The 26652-nt window shown below is 39.4% G+C and overlaps 1 protein-coding gene across 12 annotated transcripts in view; it reads right to left on the bottom strand.

Moving 5' to 3' along the window:
* The window catches only part of NEO1 (neogenin 1), a 248829-nt gene that overhangs the window by 63334 nt on the left and 158843 nt on the right, over window positions 1–26652 (bottom strand). For 8 of the 12 annotated variants that reach the window (XM_073212155.1, XM_073212151.1, XM_073212152.1 and 5 more), the window contains exon 8: window positions 3779–3998. In XM_073212155.1, the coding sequence (XP_073068256.1) occupies window positions 3779–3998 (220 nt within the window). The remainder of the gene's footprint in view (window positions 1–3778; window positions 3999–26652) is intronic. The other 4 variants (XM_037010124.2, XM_037010120.2, XM_037010123.2 and 1 more) reach the window with 1 other exon arrangement.

The raw sequence follows: 26652 nt of genomic DNA, 5'->3' as shown, positions 1-26652 counted from the left end.
CTTCTATTCAGAAATCATAAACTTAATAGTAGCGAAGTGACAAAAAATATCAGTCTCCAAGAATCCTCCTTTGATGTATTCCCCGAGATTTATTCTGTCCCCCCCTCAAGTCACTGTTCTCATCTTCATCTAGGCCACACCTACGACACGCCTGGCATCACATAACTGCTGCCTGACTTGTCTCCCTGGCAGCATTTCTTGTCCCCTCTTCTCCTCTGTAGTGCTCTCAAGTACTGCTAATAAAAGACGTGCAATAAAGTCATAGTGCACACTTGGTCAGGAGTCTAAAAGGGTCTCTTCTTAACTGACTATAGCCCAATTCTTACAAGTATTCCAACATTTGGCTCCAAACTTCTACTTTGTTAAACTCTCTTAATAATTCCTACCAAAACTCTTGGCCAGTTAGGCTAGCTTTCTTATTTTCCCATCCTTCAAATGCCAGACTCACAAATTAAATCAGATCTTCCTGGTATCTTCTCTTCTTCTATGTACTTCCCTTGTCCTCCTGCCCCGCCAGCTTAACTCTTATATTTTTCCTAATTTCAACTTCATTTATTAATTGCATCTTATTTCAACCCATGATCCACTAATCAAAATTTTTTAATAAGTGACAGATTCTCACTAAAAATGAAAGTATACTCAGTTAAAAAAAACTGGAAGTCCCATATTTTCTCCTTCCTCAAAACCTGTCCTACCCTGAACTAACCGTGGCATGTACTGACCTGTGTCTTACCAGATCTCTCCATGTCATGTTCTCTCAACCTCACCACTACTCAGATTTAAGGCAGGATAATTCTTTGTTGTAGGGGGCTGTCCTGTATATTATAGGATGTTTATCTGTATCTCTGGCATCTACCAACTAGATGCCAGTAAGCATCCCCTCCCATCTTATTTCTGACAACCCAAAATGTTGCCAAACATTGCCCAACGTCTCCTGGGAAGTGGGGGACAAAATTATCTCTGGTCAAGAATCATTGCTGTGAGCATTTACATACATTTAAAAAAAACCCTGCATCATACTTCACATAGATATACATATATTAATTATGCACCCATTCCTCTATTAATGGACATTACATGGTTTCCTTTTCTTCATTCTCACAAACAATGCCACAATAAACATTTTATATGAGTGCCTTTTGCATATGTATATTGGTATAGCTATAGGACACCTAGAAGTATGATTGTTGGATTGAAGCACATGTGCATTGAAAATTAAAAAATTCTGCTAAATCACCTTCTCCAAAAAGGCTACTCTAATTTATACTGCCACCAAGAGTGGGAGTGGATTTCTTCCGAGCATTTAACTCTGCGTAAACACTGAGTATTATCAACTTAAAATTTTTGCCAGCCTTATAGTTGAAAAATGGTAATTTATTATTTTATATTTCCAAGATTGCTAGTGATGGTAAAAACTTTTTTTTTAAATGGGCTTTCCACTGCTGTACTTATACTATTTGCCTCTTGCGCTGTATCTTCTACTTAAGATTTGTAGGAGCTCTTTATACAGATTGGATATCAGTACTATCTTTATTAATGCTACAATTTTTTTTCTCGACTTATCACCTGATAATTGATTTTGTTTATGATGTTTTGTCATACAGAATTTTGTATTGTTATATAATAAGTGCTGTTACTCTCTGCTGTTATGGCTTCTGGTTTTTCTTTCTTTTAAAGGCCTTTCATACTCAAATGATAAAAATAGTTTCTATATTTTCTTCTAATACATTCGTAAGTTTTATAAAATCTCTTAATCCATCTATAATTTGTTGCTATACATGACATAAGCCAGAGATATAACTTATTCTTTCCACTGAATGTAGTTAATTACCTCAACATGATTTCTTGAATAATCTATCATTTCTCCACTGATTGAAATTAATTTATTCACTTAACAAATATTTATTTAGTACTACTGTAAGCCAGGCTCTGTTCCAGGTGCTGGTGATACTCTATTGAACCAGACAGACCCAAGAAACATGTTAATAAAAAAATAAAACTTTACAATTTAAGTGTTCTGAAAACAAAACAAAAAACCAAAACTGAGTGACTGCAGTGATAAATGTTTAACAACTGGCTCTGGTTTGCAGCACGTGTCCATGCCCAATTTTGAGCTACCAGGCTGACATCAGGTTTACAAATTTCCTGAACATTTAACAAGTGGCTCCAGTACAGTACATTGTGATAGTGACTGTGGTGGCTAAGTTGGGTAGGTATTTACAAAAGGTCTAAGGAAATATCATCTCAAGATGATGGACAAGAAGCCAGACAGTTATTTGTGAGGAAAATGCATTTCTGGTAGAAGGAACAAGTCCTGTAATGGCAACAAGCTTGTTATTCTGATAACTTACTAAATGCGTTTTTCCTTTTGTGAAATCCTATGAAATTTGCAATGAGGTTTGAATGTCTACTGGAGACATTTAAACACAGATGTTCTTCGGTAGTAATGTCTTCTCTTTTTATGTCTAGAACTATGTTGCCTTATCTTTGTAATTCCCAAAACATCCAGTAAGTGTTCAGATAAACATTACCCTATGAGTAACTCCACCTTTTGGCCCAATTTATGTCACTTAAACTTCTCAAGAGTGTAAAATCAAATGGTCTTGATTAAGTTTCCTATACTTGCTGAACTTGCCAGTCTGGTATTAAATACAATACATATCAAATATAAGCACCCTAGTAAAAATACAAGGTCTATTTCATGTGTTAGAGCCCCATCCACATAGATATTTTAGCTTCGTTATTTTGGTATGAAGTGACAGCACAATGAAGGAATCTACTCAGCAGTGTTAAACATACGTAGTACGTGGCATGGTTCCGCCTATGGAGTTTATATAATCTGGTTGGGAAAACAGTACAAATACTCATAAAATAACAGAAGAGTAACAATTTATGGCAGGATAAGATCATGTGTTATCACAATTAAGTGACAGTATTAGTGTACAAACACATATGTAAGAGAAATGCTTTATGTGCTGAAAAAGGTGGAGAAAGATTTACGAGGGCTTCATGAAGCTTAATGTGGACCCCAAGAAGGATGAACTGAATTTAGCTTTAGTTGAGAAAGGGGCAAGGGGGAAGTGAATGAAGAGAACAGACTGGGAAAAAAAGGCTACATAGTGATAAGAATTAGACTGGCTTCACTAGAAAGTGAGTTAAACTAGGTGGTGGCAGGGGGGAAATAGGGTCAGATAGATAAAATAAAGCTAGACTGTGGGATAAAGGAGTCTGAGGGTTCTGGAAAATCTCCTTAAGCAATGCAGAGGCATGTGAGTTCCTAAAAGAAGAGGAAATGGAGAGGAATCTAATGAAAATGATTATTTAGTCACCAGTTACTCTTGTGTCATTAAGGAGACCCCCTGGAGCTTAGCAGTCCATATCCACATTAAGGGGGCACACAAAATATTCATTTAAGATCATTTTAATAAATTAAGTTTCCTTAATTTCTGGAATCTGAAAGTTCTAAGTAAGCCATATCCTCTAGGCTACGTTAACTGAATCATATGAAAAAGGGTAGCCTTTCTTACATTTTAATACTTCTACCTAAACTGCTGTAACTACCCTTTCTCTCCAAGTCATTCCAGAAAGGCAGGAAAGAATACCAGGACTTCAGTCTGTTTGGGATAAACTTTTAATTGCCTAGAATTAGGGAAGATGCAGCTTGGTGGTATTTTCTGGACTGAAAATTGGTATTTTGCACAACAAAGAGCCAGGGCAAGCACAGCTGGGCTGGGCTGGACCAAGATGCAATCAACCGGCTCCAGACATGTACACTTACCTAGCAATCCCCTCCTTGGTGTAGAAGACAGAGTAGGTAAGGTTGTCTCCATGAGGATCCGATGCAGGTGTCCTCCATGTCAATTTGATGAAGCGGGTAGAGACCAGGGAGGCCACGACATCCCGAGGAGCTGAAGGCAGTGGTCCCGTTGTGGCTGGTGCTAGATGGTCAGTAGTGGCACTGGTCAGTGAAGTGGGAGGTAATGTTGGGATGGCAACATCTTGTCATGTGCAAACATTGGGGAATATGAAGGGCAAACCACGACGGTTTTAAAAAAGAGAACAGAAAAACAAAACACACAAAAATAAACAAAACCACGATGGGAAATAAAATAGAATGAATGAACATAAAAAAGGCCATTAAACTGAAGGCTAACATGCAGGCCAGGGGTAACTACTGAAAACTAATGGGCGCTGTTCAAGACACATCACCGTAGAGCAAGCAGACGTTCTGGTCACTGTAATGGTTGTGGGCAAGGAACAGGGAGCGTGACAGCTGAGAATAAAACATCTTACAGGAGGACATAGCAGTGCCCAAGTAATTTTCTTTAATCTTGGAAAGCAGCATGCAACATCTGTCAAACTTTGCACATAAAAGCCCCACCTATGATAAAACCCCAATATTTTCATCTGCTTTATCAAAATATGGAGTAACATGAGCAGCATGGATGAGCCTAGTTACTCTCAACACAGGCCTGCAGAGCTGCGTGTCTTCAGTTCTGCAGAAGATTCGAAAGCCACATCTTCAACTTTAGTCTGATATTAAACCCTGTTCTCTGTATACGGCAATACCCAGGGAAGTCTCACAGGGAAGTTTCCTAACTTCTCTAAGTTATAGTTCATTTGCCACCATATTAATTCAATTAGCTGCGACAGTACAAAGTCATGAATCAAAAATCTCAAAGCCATAAAAATACAGTACTTAGGTAGCTTCTCTGTTACAGCCCTTACTGTAATGTCTATTAGAACAGCTTGCAGGTCACAGGGACTGGATGGGACAGATGAGGCAGGGGCAAATAAAAGTGCCATGAGTCAAAAGCTTCTGCTTGTATGCCTGCAGTCATGGGTGACTTTACTACCCTCGAAGGCAGTCTACTCTTCTGATTTTAGAAGTTTATTTTTAATATTGAATATAAAATCTCCTTCACCTTGGGGCCAGAAAGTATGAATTTAATCTCACAGTTTTTAACTGAAGGAGTTCATTAGAACTGTGTCATAAAGCTTAATGGGGAAACTAGGAGGAGAGGGGCAGAGAGGAAAACATGAAAATTCTGGACTTAGTTTTCAATGAAATGGTAGGTCAACAACCTCCTGGAAATGTCTGGACTGCAAGAGAATCTAAAGTGAGACAGTCTAAATAATCATGCCAGATAGAATAAATTTTCTAAGTGAAAGGACAGAGGAAGACGAGCCTAAAGTCTCTAGATCCACGGAGCAGGGGAAAGAGTACTGCAACAGCTGCCATTTGCTGAACACACCTTCCGTGGTCCGCTGGCCCTTTATATGGACTCATTCAATTATTACAACTCTACAAAACAGGCAATAACCTTGTATTTCTATCTTATATATAGAAACTGACATTTAAAAGGACTTAAATCACTTGTCCTAGGTCACAGGTAGTAAGTGGTGGAGTGTTAAAACTAACCTTGGTTTTTAGTCTAAGAGGCCTGGATTTAGCCAATAGGAGCTCTAATCCTGGTTGTGCCAACTTGGGCAAATCACATACTTTCTCTCATTCTTTCCTTTTCCTCTCCTTCTGAGGAAGTGCTTTTAGAGTGCACAGCGCTATCAAAATGTAAGACTATGATCTCATAGTTCAGATACAAGTCTGCACTTCACTCACACAAGTGTCAAGGTTACAAGAACATTACGGTGGCCTCTGAGCCTCGTTCTTGTCTCTTATGCTTCAACAGAGGTGCTGCCTCAGAGGAAATAAATATTTCTGGTTCACAGTTTTCAAAGTTCTTTTTAATATGTACATTATGTCAGTTTATTCACACTACAACCCTATGTGGCAGGGTGGAAATGACAGGACTAGACATTGGAGTGAAGGTTAAAAAGGAGTCAAGGATGCCAAGGTTTCTGGCTTAGCAGAATGGGTTTTTGGTAGTGTCATTAATAGAGAAAGGGAATATTAAGAGAGACAGCAGACTGAGGGGGAAAGAAGTGAATTTGGTTTTGAACATTTTGTGTCTGAAGCGATGATCCAATACCAAGGAGAAAAATTTGTAATAAGTAACTGGAAATACGGATCTCTGAGTATAGTGACATTGAAAGTCACTAAAAACCCTTAGAGGGAAATGGCTCAAGAATAGCCTCACACAGTCTTGCCTTGCTGCCTCATTTCTGAGCCTATTTGGGAATATATTAAGCTGCCTGCAAGTCTGACCTGACTCACCAAGCTCAACTTCTCCCAACTATCTGCTGGCTGGAGAGGAGATGTAATTCGTAGTGTGTGGGGCAACAGAGCATACTGGAAAAACCCAGGATTTCAAGTACAAAGACCTCATGTTCAAAACTCGATTGTGCCACTTCCTAATAATGTGAAGTTGGCAATATCACTTAGCCTCTTTGACCTCAGTTTCCTTGTCTATGAACTGGAACATAGAATGTTCCCTACCACGTCCCAGGCTGACATGAACCAGACTGAAGATCAGTAAGAAAAGCACATGTGTAAGCACCAGGCACATGTTATCACCACCACAAGTTTCAATGGGTGACAAAAAAAATGTATGTTAAAGGCAACTGGGAAGGGCATGTAAGCTGGGAGGACTAGGTGATTGGAGAAGTGGGTGAAAACTGGAAAAATCACTCATGTAGGGAGAACTCAATTAGTTCACTGAACTTCTGTAATTTTTTAATGGCTTCCAGCACCTCCTGCTTATACTTTTCATGTTCTCGCTGAATTACACTCACTTATAAGCTCCTTGAGGACAAAATCTGTGTCTCCTTCATCTTGGAATCACTCATGGTGCCTCTGCACATTTCAGATAATCAGTAAATGTAAGCTTACTGAATTATTAGAATAAAATTCAGGGAGAATGTTAGTGCAATGGACACCAATGTTCCTAGAATCTCATTATTCAAAACAATATATTTTAATCTTTTCAGGTGACATAAAGTATATACAAACATTTGTACAATGATGTTATATAAACATCTGCTTGTCAAGTGTATTTTATCAGTTATACGTGGAATGAAAGTGTAAGCAAGGCCAGATTAGTGTAAGTTATTCCTAATTAACCATGGGAAAGATCTATGGACACTATGGTTCCAGTGTTTTATGATCTGTATTTTTAACACATTCCCCAAACCACACAGTTTTATCAGCTAAAAGTTAAGAAGTGGTACTGGCTTGAGATACTTAAGCAAAACTTCTGACTGATATCTGGTTAAAAACAGATCTATACAGACACAGTGGTTAGCAACCCCTAGAAAACTAGGCTTAAAAATCAAAACAAGAAAATAAAAAATGAAAGCTAAGCAGAAGTATCAGTGGTTACATTGTGCAGGGAAGACAGAATCCAGGCAAGATACCACACAAACAAAACAATAACTATTGCCAACATGAAGAGGGGTCAGACCCCACGGTTGCTACAATGTTACCCAAAATATCCAATATTCAACAAAAAAATGAGACATGCAAAGAAATAAGAAAGCGTAACCCATACTCAGAGGGTAAAAAAGGCGGTCAATACAAAATGTCTCAGAGGGTCCTCAGATACTTCAGTTAACAAAGACTTTACAGCAGCTATTAAAATATGTTCAAAGAATTAAATGCAACTGTCAGAACCATGGAAGATCTCAGATTTTGCCTTACTTATGAGCTAATAAGACAGCCTACTGCTGTTCTGTGGATGCCGACAAAAACACAAATCTTGCATTAGAGACAAAGAGCTTCACTGCTCAAGGCAATGCAGCAGCCAGAGCCTCTTGCCTGTTTTCATCAGTTCCCATGCCCCCGCCCTAGTCCCACAAAGGCAGTGCAAAAGGCCAGGATGGGTGCCTGCCATGTAGCAGGTTGTTGCCTGAGCTTGAGAGATCTACCACTTTTAGAGCAAGGGAAAACACACTAATGGATCTACAAAAAAAACCTCAACTAAAACTAACAAATAAGTTTATTAGCAAGTTCAGAGAATGACAAGGTCAATATACAAAACCCAACTTTATTTCTATAAACCAGGAATGGACAATCCAAAATAAGATTAATAACTCCATTAATAAATTAGTAACAGTAGCCTCAAAAAAGGATAAAATACTTAGGAATAAATTTAAAAAAAGAAATATAATATTGGTATTCTGAAAACTACAACACATTGCTGACAGAAATGAAACATTTAAATAAGAGTCTAAGTGAAAAGAAGACCTAAATAAATACATGCTCACAAATAAGAAGACAATGTTGTTAAGATGAAAAGCTGCTCCTAAACTTTAATAGAAATGCAAAAAGATGTAGAATACCCAAAATAATTCTGGAAAAGAAAAGAAGGTTGTAGGATTTGCATGATCCTATTTCAAATCTTAAAATAGCATTCTAGGAATCAAGACAGTCGGGCACTGGCATATGAATAGGCATACAGATCAATGCAAGAGAAGTAACAGTACAGAAGTGAACCCCTACATTCGTGGCATATTGTTCTCTGGGCGATACACTCCAGTGTAGGAGCAGCAGTCTCCAACAGCTGGTGCTGGTACAACTGCATATCCATATACAAAGTAATCAACTTAGATCCTTAACGTCATATACAAAAATTACCTCAAAATAGCTCTTAGACTTATTGGGAGAATTAAAACTTCTGGAGTGAAATAAAGCAGAAAGTTTTCATGCCTTGGGTTAGAGAAGTGTTCTTAGACATGAGAACAAAAGCACGAGACATAAAAGAGAAACTGATAACTGGATTCTATGAAAAGAAAACACTTTTTCACTTTAAGAAAAATACAACTAGGTAAATGGGACAAGTCACAGATTGGCAGAAAATAGTTCCAAATCATTTATCTAATAAAGGACTTAAATATATATAATTCAGAATATATATTCAGGACCAGAATACATAACAAACTCTTATAAATCAATAAGAATCAACCCAATTTAAAAATGGACAAAAGACATGAACAGTCACTTCTCCAAAGAAAACATACAGATGGCTAATAAATACATGAAGATGTGCTCAACATCATTAGTCATCAGGGAAATATAAATTAAAACCACAATGAGATACCACACACCCACTAGAGTAGATATCATCGAAAAGGGTACAAATAAGTATTGACAAGGATGTAGAAAAATCCTGGGAATCCTCATACCCTGTTGGTGGGGATGTAAAATTTTCTAACTGATAAACATGAATTGTTTTCATTTATTATTTAGATCTTTATTTTCTTCCAACAATGTTTTATAATTTTCAGAGCATAAATTTATTCCAAAGTACTTTATTATTTTTAATGCAATTGTAAATTAAACTGTTTTCTTAATTTCAGTCTCAGATTGCTCACTGAAAGTATTGCCATACAAATGATTTTCTGTGTACTCATATTGACCCTTGATGAACTCACTTTTTAGTTCTAACAGTTTATTCATGGATTTCTTATAACTATACAGAAGATGATTTCATCCATAAACAGTGTTTTACTGGTAGTTTCTTAAAAAGTTAAATATAAATTTAGCATATGACCCAGAAATTCTACTCCTAGGAATCTTCCCAAGAGAATTGAAAACAAATATCCAAAGATTTGCACACAAATGTTCATAGTATTGTTACAAAATAGTCAGAAACTAGAACCAATCCAAATGTCCATCAACTGACAAATAGGGAACAAAATGAGGTATATCCACATAAACAAATACTATTCAGCAATAAAAAGATACAAAATACTGATATAAGCCAGAATGTGGAAGATTTCAAAAAACATTATCCTAAATAAAAGAAGCTAGTTGCAGAAGCCTACATATAACATAATTCCATTTTTACATCAAGTGCCTGCAAAGGCACTTTTATAGAGACAGAAAGCAAATCACTGATGACCTGTGGCTGCGCGTAGGAGTGGGTATTGTGGCTGCGCGTAGGAGCAGGTATTGACTACAGACATAAGGGAATTTTGGGGGAGGGAACTGTTGTGTATCTATACTGTGATGATGATAGCACAGCTCTATAAATTCATTAAAAATTACTGAATTGAGACTCAGACATCCGGGCAAGATGGCGGCATGAGTAGGGCAGCAGAAATCTCCCAAAACCATACATATTTTTGAAAATACAACAAATACAAGTATTCCTAAAAGAGAGACCAGACGCTACAGTACAATAGCCAGGGTACATCTACACCTGTGAGAACCCAGTGCCTCACAAAGGGGGTAAGATACAATCCACAGCCCGGCAGGATCCGAGCGCGCCCCTCACCCCAGCTCCCCGGCAGGAGGAGAGAAGTCAGACCACGGAGGGAGAGAGAGCCCAGGACTGTGGAATACCCAGCCCTAGTCATCCTCACCAGAGCACAGACACACAGTGCATGGTGTGCTGAATACTAGGGAAACGGAACAGTAAAATCTGCGAGTGGGTCCCTGCAGCCGGCACCCCTGGGACAAAAGAAAAGCAAGTGCTTTTTGAAAGTCTTAGAGGGACAGGAACCTCACAGCTGGACGGAAGCGTCCCAGCACACTCAGCCCAGCAGCTGGAAAACCCAGGGAACTCTGGGCACCCTAACCCCCTGGGCAGCAGCACAGCTCTGAGGCCCCTCACAGCGATAAACAACCTCGTACCTGTTCCCCCTCCGGCATGGCCCCACCACAGCAGAGCAGCAGCCTGAGGCCGGCCATGCCCACAGCAGCCATGCAGAGCTGCCTCTGAGGCCATCAGCTGCCCAGCACAAGCAGCTAGGGGTCGCCGTTCTCACAGGAGAGGAAGGTGACTGGCAAGCAGGAAGGGACTTGGTTCTCCCAGCTGACACATGAGCCAACTGCCCACGACCACCTCTGTCACCATGAAAAGGCAGAAGATTTTGATACAGACCAAAATCACACAGACATCCTACCCTGAGATGGAACCTGGGGAGATAGATTTAACCAATCTTCCTGAAAAAGAATTCAAAATGAAGGTCATAACCATGCTGATGGAGCTGCAGAGAACTATGCAAGAGCTAATGGATAAAGCTGGGAGGGAGAATACAGAAATAAAACAGTCTCTGGAAGGACTTAAAAGCAAAATGAATGAGATGCAAGAGGCCATTAATGGAACAGAAATCAGAGAACAGGAATGAAGAGAAGCTGACACAGAGAGAGATAAAAGGATCTCCAGGAATGAAAGAATATTAAGAGAACTGTGTGACCAATCCAAACGGAACAATATCCACATTATAGGAGTACCAGAAGAAGAAGAGAGAGAAAAAGGGGCAGAAAGTGTCTTTGAAGAAATAATTGCTGAAAACTTCCCCAAACTGGGGGAGGAAATAGTTGATTAGACCACGGAAGCACACAGAACTCCCAACAGAAGGGACCCAAGGAGGATAACCCCACGACACATAGTAATTAAAATGGCAAAAATCAAGGACAAGGAAAGAGTATAAAAGAAAGCCAGAGAGAGAAAAAAGATCACCTATAAAGGAAAACCCATCAGGCTATCATCAGACTTCTCAGCAGAAACCTTACAGGCCAGAAGAGAATGGCATGATATATTTAAGGCAATGAAACAGAAGGGCCTTGAACCAAGAATACTATATCCAGCACGATTATCATTTAAATATGAAGGAGGGATTAAACAATTCCCAGACAAGCAAAAGTTGAGGGAATTTACCTCCCACAAACCACTTCTACAGGATATTTTAAAGTAACTGCTCTGGATTGAAGCACTCCTAAGGCTAAATAGATGTCACCAGAGAAAATAAAATCACACCAAAGAAAGCAGACCAACCAAATACTAACTAAAGGCAAAAAACAAAATCAACTACCTACAAAAGCAGTCAAAGGAAACAGAAAAGAGCACAGAATAAAACACCTAAGATATAAGAATGGAGGAGGAGGAATAAGAACAGAGAGAAATAAAGAATCATCAGACTGTGTTTATAATCGCATAAAAACAAGTTAAGTTAGACAGTAAGATAGTAAAGAAGCTAACCTTGAACCTTTGGTAGCCACAAATCTAAAGCCTGCAATGGCAATAAGTACATATCTTTCAATAATCACCCTAAATGTAAATGGACTGAATGCACCAATCAAAATACACAGAGTAATAGAATAGATAAAAAAGCAAGACCCATCTATAATTTGCCTACAAGAGACTCACCACAAACCCAAAGACATACACAGACTAAAAGTGAAGGGATGGAAAAAGATATTTCATGCAGACAATAGGGAGGAAAAAAAGCAGGTGTTGCACTACTTGTATCAGACAAAATAGACTTCAAAACAAAGAAAGTAACAAGACATAAAGAAGGACATTACATAATGATAAAGGGCTCAGTCCAACAAGAGGATATAACCATTATAAATATATATGCATCCAACACAGGACCACCAACATATATGAAACAAATACTAACAGAATTAAAGGAGGAAATAGAATGCAGTGCATTTGTTCTAGACTTCAACACACCACTCACTTCAAAGGACAGATCCACCAGACAGAAAATAAGTAAGGACACAGAGACACTGAACAACACATTAGAACAGATGGACCTAATAAACATCTATAGACCTCAACACACAAAAGCAACAGGATACACATTCTTCTCAAGTGCACATGGAACATTTTCCAGAATAGACCACATACTAGGCCACAAAAAGAGCCTCAGTAAACTCAAAAAGACTGAAATTGTACCAACCAACTTCTCAGACCACAAAGGTATAAAACTAGAAATAAATTGTACCAAGAAAGCAAAAAGGCTCACAAACACATGGGGGCTTAACAACATGCTCCTAAATAATCAATGGATCAATGACCAAATTAAAACAGAAATCAAGCAATATATGGAAACAAATGACATCAACAACACAAAGCCCCAACTTCTGTGGGATGCAGCGAAAGCAGAATTAAGAGGAAAGTATATCGCAATCCAGGCATATTTAAAGAAGGAAGAACAATCCCAAATGAACAGTCCAAAGTCACAATTATTGAAATTGGAAAAAGAAGAACAAATGAGGCCTAAAGTCAGCAGATGGAGGGCCATAATAAAGATCAGAGAAGAAATAAATAAAATTGAAAACAACAAAACAATAGAAAAAAATAAATGAAAGCAACAGCTGGTTCTTTGAGAAAATAAACAAAATAGATAAGCCTCTAGCCAGACTTATTAAGAGAAAAAGAGAATCAACACACATCAACATAATCAGAAACAAGGAAGGAAAAATCATGATGGACCCTACAGGAGTACAAAGAATTATTAGAGAACACTATGAAAACCTATATACTAACAAGGTGGAAAACCTAGAAGAAACAGACAACTTCCTAGAAAAATACAACCTTCTAACACTGACCAAGGAAAAAACAGAAAATCTAAACAGACCAATTACCAGCAATGAAATTGAAGTGGTAATCAAAAAACTACCCAAGAACAAAACCCCCGGGCCAGATGGATTTGCCTTGGAATTTTATCAGACATACAGAGAAGATACAATACCTATTCTCCTTAAAGTTTTCCAAAAAACAGAAGAGGAGGGAATACTCCCAGACTCATTCTATGAAGCCAGCACCACCCTAATACCAAAACCAGGCAAAGAACCCACCAGAAAAGAAAATTACAGACCAATATCCCTGATGAACATAGAAGCAAAAATACTCAATAAAATATTAGCAAACCGAATTCAAACATACATCAAGAGGATCATACAACATGACCCAGTGGGATTCATCCCAGGGATGCAAGGATGGTACAACATTCAAAAATCCATCAACATCATCCACCACATCAACAAAAAGAAGGACAAAAACCACATGATCATCTCCATAGATGCTGAAAAAGCATTTGACAAAATTCAACATCCATTCATGGTAAAAACTCTCAACAAAATGGGTACAGAGGGCAAGTACCTCAACAGAATAAAGGCCATATATGATAAACCCACAGCGAACATCATACTTAACAGTGAGAAGATGAAAGCTTTTCCTCTAAGATCAGGCACAAGACAAGGATGCCCACTCTCCCCACTGTTATTCAACATAGTACTGGAGGTCCTAGCCACGGCAATTAGACAAAACAAAGAAATACAAGGAATTCAGATTGGTAAAGAAGTCAAACTGTCACTATTTGCAGATAATATTGTACATAAAAAACCCCTAAGACTCCACTCCAAAACTATTAGAACTAATGTCTGAATTCAGGAAAGTTGCAGGATACAAAGTTAATACACAGAAATTTGTGGCTTTCCTATACACTAACAATGAACAAATAGAAAGAGAAATCGGGAAAACAATTCCATTTACAATTGCATCAAAAAGAATAAAATACCTACGAAAAAACCTAACCAAGGAAGTGAAAAACCTATACCCTGAAAACTACAAGACACTCTTAAGAGAAATTAAAGAGGACACTAACAAATGGAAACTCAACCCATGCTCTTGGGTAGGAAGAATTAATATTGTCAAAATGGCCATCCTGCCTAAAGCAATCTACAGATTCAATGCATTACCAACAGCATTCTTCAACGAACTGGAACAAATAGTTCAAAAATTCATATGGAATCACCTAAGACCCCAAATAGCCAAAGCAATACTGAGAAGGAAGAATAATGTGCGGGGATCTCACTCCCAACTTCAAGCTCTACTACAAAGCCACAGTAATCAAGACAATTTGCTACTGGCACAAGAACAGAGCCACAGACCAGTGGAACAGAACAGAGACTCCAGACATTAACCCAAACATATATGGTCAATTAATATATGGTAAAGGAGCCATGGACATACAATGGGGAAATGACAGCCTCTTCCACAGCTGGTGTTGGCAAAACTGGACAGCTACATGCAAGAGAATGAAACTGGATCACTGTCTAACCCCATATTAAATTCAAAATGGATCAAAGACCTGAATGTTAGTCATGAAACCATAAAACTCTTAGAAAAAAACATAGGCAAAAATCTCTTGGACATAAACATGAGTGACTTGTTCATGAACATATCTCCACTGGCAAGGGAAACAAAGGCAAAAATGAACAAGTGGGACTATATCAAGCTGAAAAGCTTCTGTACAGCAAAGCACACCATCAGTAGAACAGAAAGGCATCCTACAGTATGGGAGAATATATATTCATAAATGACAGATCTGATAAAGGGTTGACATTCCAAATATCTAAAGAGCTCATGCACCTCAACAAACAAAAAGCAAATAATCCAATTAAAAAATGGACAGAGGATCTGAACAGACACTTCTCCAAAGAGGAAATTCATATAGCCGACAGATACATGAAAAGATGCTCCACATTGCTAGTCATCAGAGAAATGCAAATGAAAACCACAATGAGATATCAACTCACACCAGTAAGGATGGCCAACATCCAAAAGACAAACAACAAATGTTGGTGAGGTTGTGGAGAAAGGGGAACCCTTCTAACACTGCTGGTGGGAATGTAAATTAGTTCAACCACTGTAGAAAGCAATATGGAGGTTCCTCATAAAGCTCAAAATAGAAATAGCACTTGACCCAGGAATTCCACCTCTGGGAATTTACCCTAAGAATATACAGCAGGCCAGTTTGAAAAAGACAGATGCACCCCTATGTTTATCACAGCACTATTTACAATAGCCAAGAAATGGAAGCAACCAAAGTGTCTGTCAGTAGATGAATGGATAAAGAAGATGTGGTACATATACACAATGGAATATTATTCAGCCATAAGAAGAAAACAAATCCTACCATTTGCCACAACATGGATGGAGCTAGAGGGTATTATGCTCAGTGAAATAAGCCAGGCGGAGAAAGACAAGTACCAAATGATTTCACTCATATGTGGAGTATAAGAACAAAGAAAAAAACTGAAGGAACAAAACAGCAGCAGAATCACAGAACCCGAGAATGGACAAACAGTTACCAAAGGAAAAGGGACTGGGGAGGATGGGTGGGAAGGGCAGGATAAGGGCAGGGAAAAAGAAAGGGGGCATTACGATTAGCATGTATAGTGGGGGCAGGCACGGGGAGGGCTGTGCAACACAGAGAAGACAAGTAGTGATTCTACAGCATCTTACTATTCTGATGGACAGTAACTGAAATGGAGTTTGTGGGGGGGACTTGGTGAAGGGGGGAGCCTAGTAAGCATAATGTTCCTTATGTAATTGTAGATTAATGATACCAAAATATTAAAAATAAAGAAATAAGTAAATAAAAGTAAAGAAAAAAAATTACTGAATTGTACACTTATAATGGGTGAATTTTATGAGATGTATATCAAAGTTCAATAAAACTGTTAAAAAGAATGAAATGGAGAAGGAGCCAAGATGGCGGCGTGAGTAGAGCAGTGGAAATCTCCTCCCAAAAACACATAGAGCTATGAAAATATAACAAAGAAAAATCTTCCTAAAATAGAGACCACAGGACACAGGACAACATCCAGACCACATCCACACCTGCAAGAACCCAGCGCCTTGTGAAGGGGGTAAGATACAAGCCCCAGCCCGGCGGGACCCGAGCGCCCCTCCCCCCGGCTCCCGGCGGGTGGAGAGAAACCGGAGCGGTTTTTTTTTTGGCGAGCGCTTTTTGGAAGCCTTAGAGGGACGGGCCCCCGTTGCTGGGGAGGCAGGGTGGCGGGACCGGTGAGGAGGTGCCTGGGAACGGCGCCGGAGGACAAAGAATATCCCGCGTTTCTCCCTGCGAGACCTGGGGGCGGGTGCCTGAGACCGGTGCCTGAGGACGGAGGAGGTCGCGCGTTTTTCCCCTTTTTTTTTTTTCTCTTTTGGGCGAGCGCTTTTTGGAAGCCTTGAAGGGACGGGGACCCCAGTGCTAGGGAGGCACAGTGGCGGGACTGGTGAGCGGGTGGCTGGGACCGGCGCCTGAGGACAAAGAATATCCCCCGTTTTTCCCTGCGGGACCGGTGGGCGGGTGCCTGAGACCGGCACTTGAGGACAGAGGAAATCGCGCGTTTTTCCCCTTTTTTTTTTCTCCTTTCTGCGAGTGCTTTTTGGAAGCCTAAAAGGGACAGGGACCCCGGTGCTAGGGAGGCAGGGCGGCGGGACTGGTGAGCCGGTGCCTGGGACCGGCACCTGAGGACAAAGAATATCCCGCATTTTTCCCTGTGGGACCGGTGGGTGGGTGCCTGAGACCAGCACCTGAGGACGGAAGAAATCGCGCGTTTTTCCCCTTTTTTTTCTCTCTTTTTGCCGAGTGCTTTTTGGAAGCCTTGAAGGGACAGGGACCCCGGTGCTAGGGAGGCAGGGCGGCGGGACTGGTGAGCGGGTGCGTGGGACCAGTGCCTGAGGACAAAGAATATTGAGCGTTCCTTCCCTGTGGGACCGGTGGGTGGGTGCTTTTTGGAAGCCTTGAAAGGACAGGGACCCTGGTGCTAGGGAGACAGGGCAGCAGGACCAGTGAGCGGGTGCCTGGGACCGGCACCTGAGGACAAAAAAAACAAAACAAAAAAAATCGCTTGTTTTTTCCTTTTTTTTTTTTTCTCTTTCTTTCTGTTCCCTCTCTCATTGTTGCTGTTGTTGTTTTGGTTTGGAGAGTGCTTTTTGGAAATCTTAAAGGGGCAGGACAGGTCACTTAGACCAGAAGCAGGGAATCTGGGGATCTCTGGGCACTCTAACCCCCTGGGCAGCAGGGAGCACAGAGGCCCCTTACGGAGATAAATAGTCTCCTGGCTGCTCCCCCTCCAACGGGGCTCCACCATTTTGGAGGAACAGCCCCAGCCAGGCCAAGCCCACAGCAACAGCGGAGATAAACCCCAAAGCAACTGGGCAGGAAGCAGAAGCCCTGTCTGCGCACAGCTGCCCAGCACAAGCCACTAGAGGTCGCTATTCTCCCAGGAAAAGGCTACAAACCAACAAGAAGGGAAGCTCTTCCAGCGGTCACTTGTACCAGCTCTGCAAACTATCTCTATCACCATGAAAAGGCAAAACTACAGGCAGACAAAGATCACAGAGACAACACCTGAGAAGGAGACAGACCTAACTAGTCCTCCTGAAAAAGAATTCAAAATAAAAATCATGAACATGCTGACAGAGATGCAGAAAAAAATGCAAGAGCAATGGGATGAGATGCAGAGAAAAATGCAAGAGCAGTGGGATGAGATGCAGAGAAAAATGCAAGAGCAGTGGGATGAAGTCCGGAAGGAGATCACAGATGTCAGGAAAGAGATCACAGAAGTGAAACAATCCCTGGAAGGATTTATAAGCAGAATGGATAAGATGCAAGAGGCCATTGAAGGAATAGAAGCCAGAGAACAGGAACGTATAGAAGCTGACAGAGAGAGAGATAAAAGGATCTCCAGGAATGAAACAACACTAAGAGAAATATGTGACCAATACAAAAGGAAAAACATTCGTATTATAGGGATACCAGAAGAGGAAGAAAGAGGAAAAGGGATAGAAAGTGTCTTTGAAGAAATAATTGCTGAAAACTTCCCCAAACTGGGGGAGGAAATAATCGAACAGACCATGGAATTATACAGAACCCCCAACAGAAAGGATCCAAGGAGGACAACACCAAGACACATAATAATTAAAATGGCAAGGATCAAGGACAAGGAAAGAGTTTTAAAGGCAGCTAGAGAGAAAAAGGTCACCTATAAAGGAAAACCAATCAGGCTAACATCAGACTTCTCAACAGAAACCCTACAGGCCAGAAGAGAATGGCATGATATACTTAATGCAATGAAACAGAAGGGCCTTGAACCAAGGATACTGTATCCAGCACGACTATCATTTAAATATGATGGCGGGATTAAACAATTCCCAGACAAGCAAAAGCTGAGGGAATTTGCTTCCCACAAACCACCTCTACAGGGCATCCTACAAGGACTGCTCTAGATGGGAGCACCCCTAAAAAGAGCACAGAACAAAACACACAACATATGAAGAATGGAGGAGGAGGAATAAGAAGGGAGAGAAGAAAAGACTCTCCAGACAGTGTATATAACAGCTCAATAAGCGAGCTAAGTTAGGCAGTAAGATACTAAAGAAGCTAACCTTGAACCTTTGGTAACCACGAATCTAAAGCCTGCAATGGCAATAAGTACATATCTTTCAATAGTCACCCTAAATGTAAATGGACTTAATGCACCAATCAAAAGACATAGAGTAATAGAATGGATAAAAAAGCAAGACCCATCTATATGCTGCTTACAAGAAACTCACCTTAAACCCAAAGATAAGCATAGACTAAAAGTCAAGGGATGGAAAAACATATTTCAGGCAAACAACAGTGAGAAGAAAGCAGGGGTTGCAGTACTAATATCAGACAAAATAGACTTCAAAACAAAGAAAGTAACAAGAGATAAAGAAGGCCACTACATAATGATAAAGGGCTTAGTCCAACAAGAGGATATAACCATTCTAAATATATATGCACCCAATACAGGAGCACCAGCATATGTGAAGCAAATACTAACAGAACTAAAGAGGGAAATAGACTGCAATGCATTCATTGTAGGAGACTTCAACACACCACTCACCCCAAAGGATAGATCCACCGGGCAGAAAATAAGTAAAGACACACAGGCACTGAACAACACACTAGAACAGATGGACCTAATAGACATCTATAGAACTTTACATCCAAAAGCAACAGGATATACATTCTTCTCAAGTGCACATGGAACATTCTCCAGAATAGACCACATACTAGCTCACAAAAAGAGCCTCAGTAAATTCCACAATATTGAAATTCTACCAACCAATTTTTCAGACCACAAAGGTATGAAAGTAGAAATAAATTCTACAAAGAAAACAAAAAGGCTCACAAACACATGGAGGCTTAACAACATGCTACTAAATAATCAATGGATCAATGAACAAATCAAAATAGAGATCAAGGAATATATAGAAACAAATGACAACAACAACACTAAGCCCCAACTTCTGTGGGATGCAGCGAAAGCAGTCTTAAGAGGAAAGTATATAGCAATCCAGGCACACTTGAAGAAGGAAGAACAATCCCAAATGAATAGTCTAACATCACAATTATTAAAACTGGAAAAAGAAGAGCAAATGAGGCCTAAAGTCAGCAGAAGGAGGGACATAATAAAGATCAGAGAAGAAATAAACAAAATTGAGAAGAATAAAACAATAGCAAAAATCAACGAAACCAAGAGCTGGTTCTTTGAGAAAATAAACAAAATAGATAAGCCTCTAGCCCAACTTATTAAGAGAAAAAGAGAGTCAACACAAATCAACATAATCAGAAATGAGAATGGAAAAATCACGACAGACTCCACAGAAATACAAAGAATTATTAAAGACTACTATGAAAACCTATATGCCAACAAGCTGGAAAACCTAGAAGAAATGGACAACTTCCTAGAAAAATACAACCTCCCAAGACTGACCAAGGAAGAAACACAAAAGTTAAACAAACCAATTACAAGCAAAGAAATTGAAACAGTAATCAAAAAACTACCCAAGAACAAAACCCCGGGGCCGGACGGATTTACCTCGGAATTTTATCAGACACACAGAGAAGACATAATACCCATTCTCCTTAAAGTGTTCCACAAAATAGAAGAAGAGGGAATACTCCCAAACTCATTCTATGAAGCCAACATCACCCTAATACCAAAACCAGGCAAAGACCCCAGCAAAAAAGAAAATTACAGACCAATATCCCTGATGAATGTAGATGCAAAAATACTCAATAAAATATTAGCAAACAGAATTCAACAGTATATCAAAAGGATCATACACCATGACCAAGTGGGGTTCATCCCAGGGATGCAAGGATGGTACAACATTCGAAAATCCATCAACATCATCCACCACATCAACAAAAAGAAAGACAAAAACCACATGATCATCTCCATAGATGCTGAAAAAGCATTTGACAAAATTCAACATCCATTCATGATAAAAACTCTCAGCAAAATGGGAATAGAGGGCAAGTACCTCAACATAATAAAGGCCATATATGATAAACCCACAGCCAGCATTATACTGAACAGCGAGAAGCTGAAAGCATTTCCACTGAGATCGGGAACCAGACAGGGATGCCCACTCTCCCCACTGTTATTTAACATAGTACTGGAGGTCCTAGCCACGGCAATCAGACAAAACAAAGAAATACAAGGAATCCTGATTGGTAAAGAAGAAGTTAAACTGTCACTATTTGCAGATGATATGATACTGTACATAAAAAACCCTAAAGACTCCACTCCAAAACTACTAGAACTGATATCGGAATACAGCAAAGTTGCAGGATACAAAATCAACACACAGAAATCTGTAGCTTTCCTATACACTAACAACGAATCAATAGAAAGAGAAATCAGGAAAACAATTCCATTCACCATTGCATCAAAAAGAATAAAATACCTAGGAATAAACCTAACCAAGGAAGTGAAAGACTTATACTCTGAAAACTACAAGTCACTCTTAAGAGAAATTAAAGGGGACACTAATAAATGGAAACTCATCCCATGCTCATGGCTAGGAAGAATTAATATCGTCAAAATGGCCATCCTGCCGAAAGCAATATACAAATTTGATGCAATCCCTCTCAAATTACCAGCAACATTCTTCAATGAATTGGAACAAATAATTCAAAAATTCATATGGAAACACCAAAGACCCCGAATAGCCAAAGCAATCCTGAAAAAGAAGAATAAAGTAGGGGGGATCTCACTCCCCAACTTCAAGCTCTACTACAAAGCCATAGTAATCAAGACAATTTGGTACTGGCACAAGAACAGAGCCACAGACCAGTGGAACAGATTAGAGACCCCAGAAATTAACCCAAACATATATGGTCAATTAATATTTGATAAAGGAGCCATGGACATACAATGGCAAAATGACAGTCTCTTCAACAGATGGTGCTGGCAAAACTGGACAGCTACATGTAGGAGAATGAAACTGGACCATTGTCTAACCCCATATACAAAGGTAAACTCAAAATGGATCAAAGACCTGAATGTAAGTCACGAAACCATTAAACTCTTGGAAAAAAACATAGGCAAAAACCTCTTAGACATAAACATGAGTGATCTCTTCTTGAACATATCTCCCCGGGCAAGGAAAACAACAGCAAAAATGAGCAAGTGGGACTACATTAAGCTGAAAAGCTTCTGTACAGCGAAAGACACCATCAATAGAACAAAAAGGAACCCTACAGTATGGGAGAATATATTTGAAAATGACAGATCTGATAAAGGCTTGACGTCCAGAATATATAAAGAGCTCACACGCCTCAACAAACAAAAAACAAATAACCCAATTAAAAAATGGGCAGAGGAACTGAACAGACAGTTCTCCAAAAAAGAAATACAGATGGCCAAGAGACACATGAAAAGATGCTCCACATCGCTAATTATCAGAGAAATGCAAATTAAAACTACAATGAGGTATCACCTCACACCAGTAAGGATAGCTGCCATCCAAAAGACAAACAACAACAAATGTTGGCGAGGCTGTGGAGAAAGGGGAACCCTCCTACACTGCTGGTGGGAATGTAAATTAGTTCAACCATTGTGGAAAGCAGTATGGAGGTGCATCAAAATGCTCAAAACAGACCTACCATTTGACCCAGGAATTCCACTCCTAGGAATTTACCCTAAGAACGCAGCAATCAAGTTTGAGAAAGACAGATGCACTCCTATGTTTATCGCAGCACTATTTACAATAGCCAAGAATTGGAAGCAACCTAAATGTCCATCTGTAGATGAATGGATAAAGAAGATGTGGTACATATACACAATGGAATACTACTCAGCCATAAGAAGTGGAAAAATCCAACCATTTGCAGCAACATGGATGGAGCTGGAGAGTATTATGCTCAGTGAAATAAGCCAAGCGGAGAAAGAGAAATACCAAATGATTTCACTCATCTGAGGAGTATAGGAACAAAGGAAAAACTGAAGGAACAAAACAGCAGCAGAATTACAGAACCCAAAAATGGATTAACAGGTACCAAAGGGAAAGGAACTGGGGAGGATGGGTGGGCAGGGAGGGATAAGGAGGGGGAAGAAGAAGGGGGGTATTAAGATTAGCATGCATGGGGAGGAGGGAGAAAGGGGAGGGTGGGCTGCACAACACAGAGAGGACAAGTAGTGACTCTACCACATTTTGCTAAGCTGATGGACAGTAACCGTAATGGGGTTGTTAGGGGGGACCTGATATAGGGGAGAGCATAGTAAACATAGTATTCTTCATGTAAGGGTAGATTAAAAATTTAAAAAAAAAAAAAAAAGAAAGAAAGAAAGAAAGAAAAGGGGATTACTCATTAACAGGATAAAACTATTGGTAAATCAAAGATCAACGCATGCTTTAAATATCCTTAATGTTGATCACTTAAAGGGTGTCAGATGATCAGCTATGGAGGTACTCTTTTCTGATAATATTCCTTTCTCTTAATTAAAAAAAAAAAAAAAAAAAAAAAAAAGCAGTTACTGTGTGCTGACCTCCAATGAGTTCTGCACAGTGGTATAGAGGGCATGTCAAAGTGTGGGCAAAGGGTCTGTTTGTTTCTACGCAGAAGATCAAGGCCTAGCTTGGATACCCAGAAAATGAACTAAGATACGATATGAGGAGGAGCTTCCGGCATCAGCACTCTCTGGAGGACTCGTGCCGGGGGATGATCATCAAAAAGCCTCCACAGGGATCCGGACGATGCTGCGGTTGTGGCTGCATCCAGCCCACCGTCTCCTGGACTTGCCATAAGAAGGAGGAGGGAGATGTCTAGGCTGGCATGTGCATACAGTGAGACAACGAATTTGACTGGATCTGTACTGTTGGAACTCAACCAGGAGTTGGGAGGGGTGCAAGTTGTAGCACCCCAAAATCTCATGACTATAGACTATCTATGGTTAAAAGAACATATGGGATGTGAACAGATCCCAGAAATGGGCTGCTTTAATTTGTCTGATGGGTCAAGTACAGTTGGAAAATATCCATCATATTATAGATAAATTTTCACAAATGCCTAGGGTGCCTAAATGGTTTTCTTGGCTTCACTGGAGATGGCTGGTAATTATAGATTTGCTTTGTTTATGTCACCGTATTCCTATTATGTTAATATGTGTGTGCAAATTAGTTAGTAGTTTAAAACCTATACATACTTAAGGTACTATACAAGAAGATATGTCAAAGAAATAATCAGTCCTCCCAAGTTTCCTTCATATGCTACATCTATAGCTTTTCTTCTTCCTTCCTAATTACAAACCTTAAATAGAATTCGTGCCTCATATCGAATTTACCGAGTATCATAATTCCTCCAGGTGGTAAAGATACCTCGAGACAAGTGCTGGGCATAGAAGCCACAGGGCATAAATCTGCAAAGAAGTAAAAAGCTAACCTTTGCAAACAATATGGCTTCTCTCTCACTTACCAACTTTACATTTCCCTGTATGGCCCCGGAAGATGACTGGTTAGCCAGAGACGGGTAAGATTCCTCAAGGGAGGAACAACCTAAGACAGGCACAGTCGCAGGGGGGCCATCAGGTGAGAATTTGGGGATCAACAGAGGTGAGGCTCAGAACCTCACCCCCCCTGCTTTGAGAGAAATCTTCTGCATCCGTGGATGTCTTGCTGCCCTTGTCTAGCCTGGATTAATACTTAGTCCATAGGCACACACCTGATCATCTGATCATCTACATTTGCCTTCTTACAGCACTAAACTATGTTTTCTACCTTTATCTTGCATCTACCTACCACTTCAGCATTTTATTAAAAATAAAAATAATAATAATAATAGGAGAAATGTGGGATCAACATATAAATCAAGTACAAAAATCAAATGAATATTCATATTTGACCTGATGGTTTATAGGTCATATTGCATGATCAAAACCGAAAGTTTCTGTGATGAATGCCCTTGTACTGTTCACCATGTAAGAATTTATTCACTCTGTAAGAATTCGTTCACCATGTAAAAACTTGTTCGTTATGCTTCAGAAGATTGGAGACAGACGAGAATTAGGCTTGAGATGGATTAATGATTGTACATTGAGCATTGACCCCCCTATACTGAATTTTATTGTTGTTAACAACCATTTGATCAATAAATATGAGAGATGCCCTCTCAAAAAAAAAAAAAAAAAAAAAAAAAAAAAAAAAAAAAAAAAAAAAAAAAAGAAAAAGAAACTAAGGGGGAGTAGAGCCTGGAGGGGGGCCGGGGAGGGTTTCTGATATGGTGGCGATTGAGCTGGGTGCTGGTTACATGGGTGTGTTCAGTTTGTGAAAATTCAAAGAGCTGTATACATATGATTTGTATACTTTTATGTATATGTTATACCTCAATAAAATCCTACAAAATATGAAGTAAATGAAAAAAAAAAAAAAAAAAAAAAAAAAAAAAAGAATGAAATGGCTTAGACTGGCTAGTTGAAACTAGTAAATGTACTTTTCTAGTGTAAAGTTACCATTTCTATTTGTAAAGAAATAAATAACTTTATTCTATAAATTTACTATACTATTTCTAGCAATAGTTACAGAGCCATAGGACATTTCTGTTGCTCAAAACACCTGACCTTAAAATCAATCTATCTGAAGTTTTCACAAAATTAAAATGTCCAGAAATTTCTCAAAATTTTTACAAATGCCTGTAAGTCATTAAGAGGCCCAGAGCATAAGGGAAATATGTAAATCCCTAGACCAAATGTAGTAAAAATCTCTGTTTCTTAAAAAAAGAGATCTGATTATATTAAGAGTTATGCTACGGTTTTTCTTCCCCCTTCTGCCACCAGAGTTCGCTCCTGACAATAAAAGATCTGATCAGAACTACCTACAGAACGAAGTCCAGCTACCTACCTCAGCACAGTATTCAGGGTCTACACATGGGTCCCATGCTAAACTTCCCAACCTTATTCCTGGGAAATGCTCTGCTCTTGGTCTGCCTGGTTTCTGAAGAACAATGGACTTTTGCGCTTCTGTGCCTATATTTACAGTGCTACTAAGTTTAGAGCAATAAACGCCACGTAAATCTGACTCAAATCAAAGGCAACTGGGAAATTTGTTTGAGATAGAATATTATACTTTAAAAATCTAAACAACATCAAAAGTGTTGCTATCTTTGACCTACTGCTCAAATGCAAGGCAGAAGCTTCAGTTCATATTGGTACTTTCGCTGAAACCTAATGACCCCAAAAGGCTGTTACATGGAACTAACTGAAGTGATCTGTGTGGGATCCCAAAGAAGGATTATGTAGTATTATGGTACTTGAGGAAATCACTGAGTTATTCTTTCTTTCTCTGATAAATCACTTTCAAAATTTACTACACTGTGGTTGATGGCTCCAGTTTTAAAGATACATTAGATCTGTGATTGATAAAGTGTGACTTTTAACAGTTTATAATTATGAGTTTAATGAATATATTTATGTACTTAAGACAATTTCTAGGTAGAGATCATTAAATTCTGTGCTGGACATACTGCCCTTGGTTAAGTGGATCCAATTATACTAATCTGACACCTATTCACACCAGCCAAGTGAGAGCTATGAGCAGGCACATTTAAGTTTCCTTCTGAAACCCAAATTTTGTTCCTTTTTCATAATCTTTGAAAGCAGTAGTTTTGAAATTTTTCAAAATCTGACCTCATTCAAAAGGTAAAAAACTATCTTGGAAAAATTTCTATCTTTCTAGCTGTTCATTTCCCTATGTAAGGAAAATTACTAAATTGGTATTTCCCAGGAACATCCACAGCAGCATTATTCAAAATTCCTTGTTCAGAACTCAGATTTACATGGTGCTTATTGTTCTTAACATAATAAAGTGAACAAAAGTGTAGTTCAATGGAGCATTTCTTTTGAGGGAC

The sequence above is a fragment of the Manis javanica genome, chromosome 8, assembly GCF_040802235.1.
Source record: "Manis javanica isolate MJ-LG chromosome 8, MJ_LKY, whole genome shotgun sequence".
NCBI lineage: Eukaryota > Metazoa > Chordata > Mammalia > Pholidota > Manidae > Manis > Manis javanica.
The sequence above is the reverse complement of the archived record's forward strand: the minus strand, read 5'-3'. Positions and strand labels throughout refer to the sequence as shown.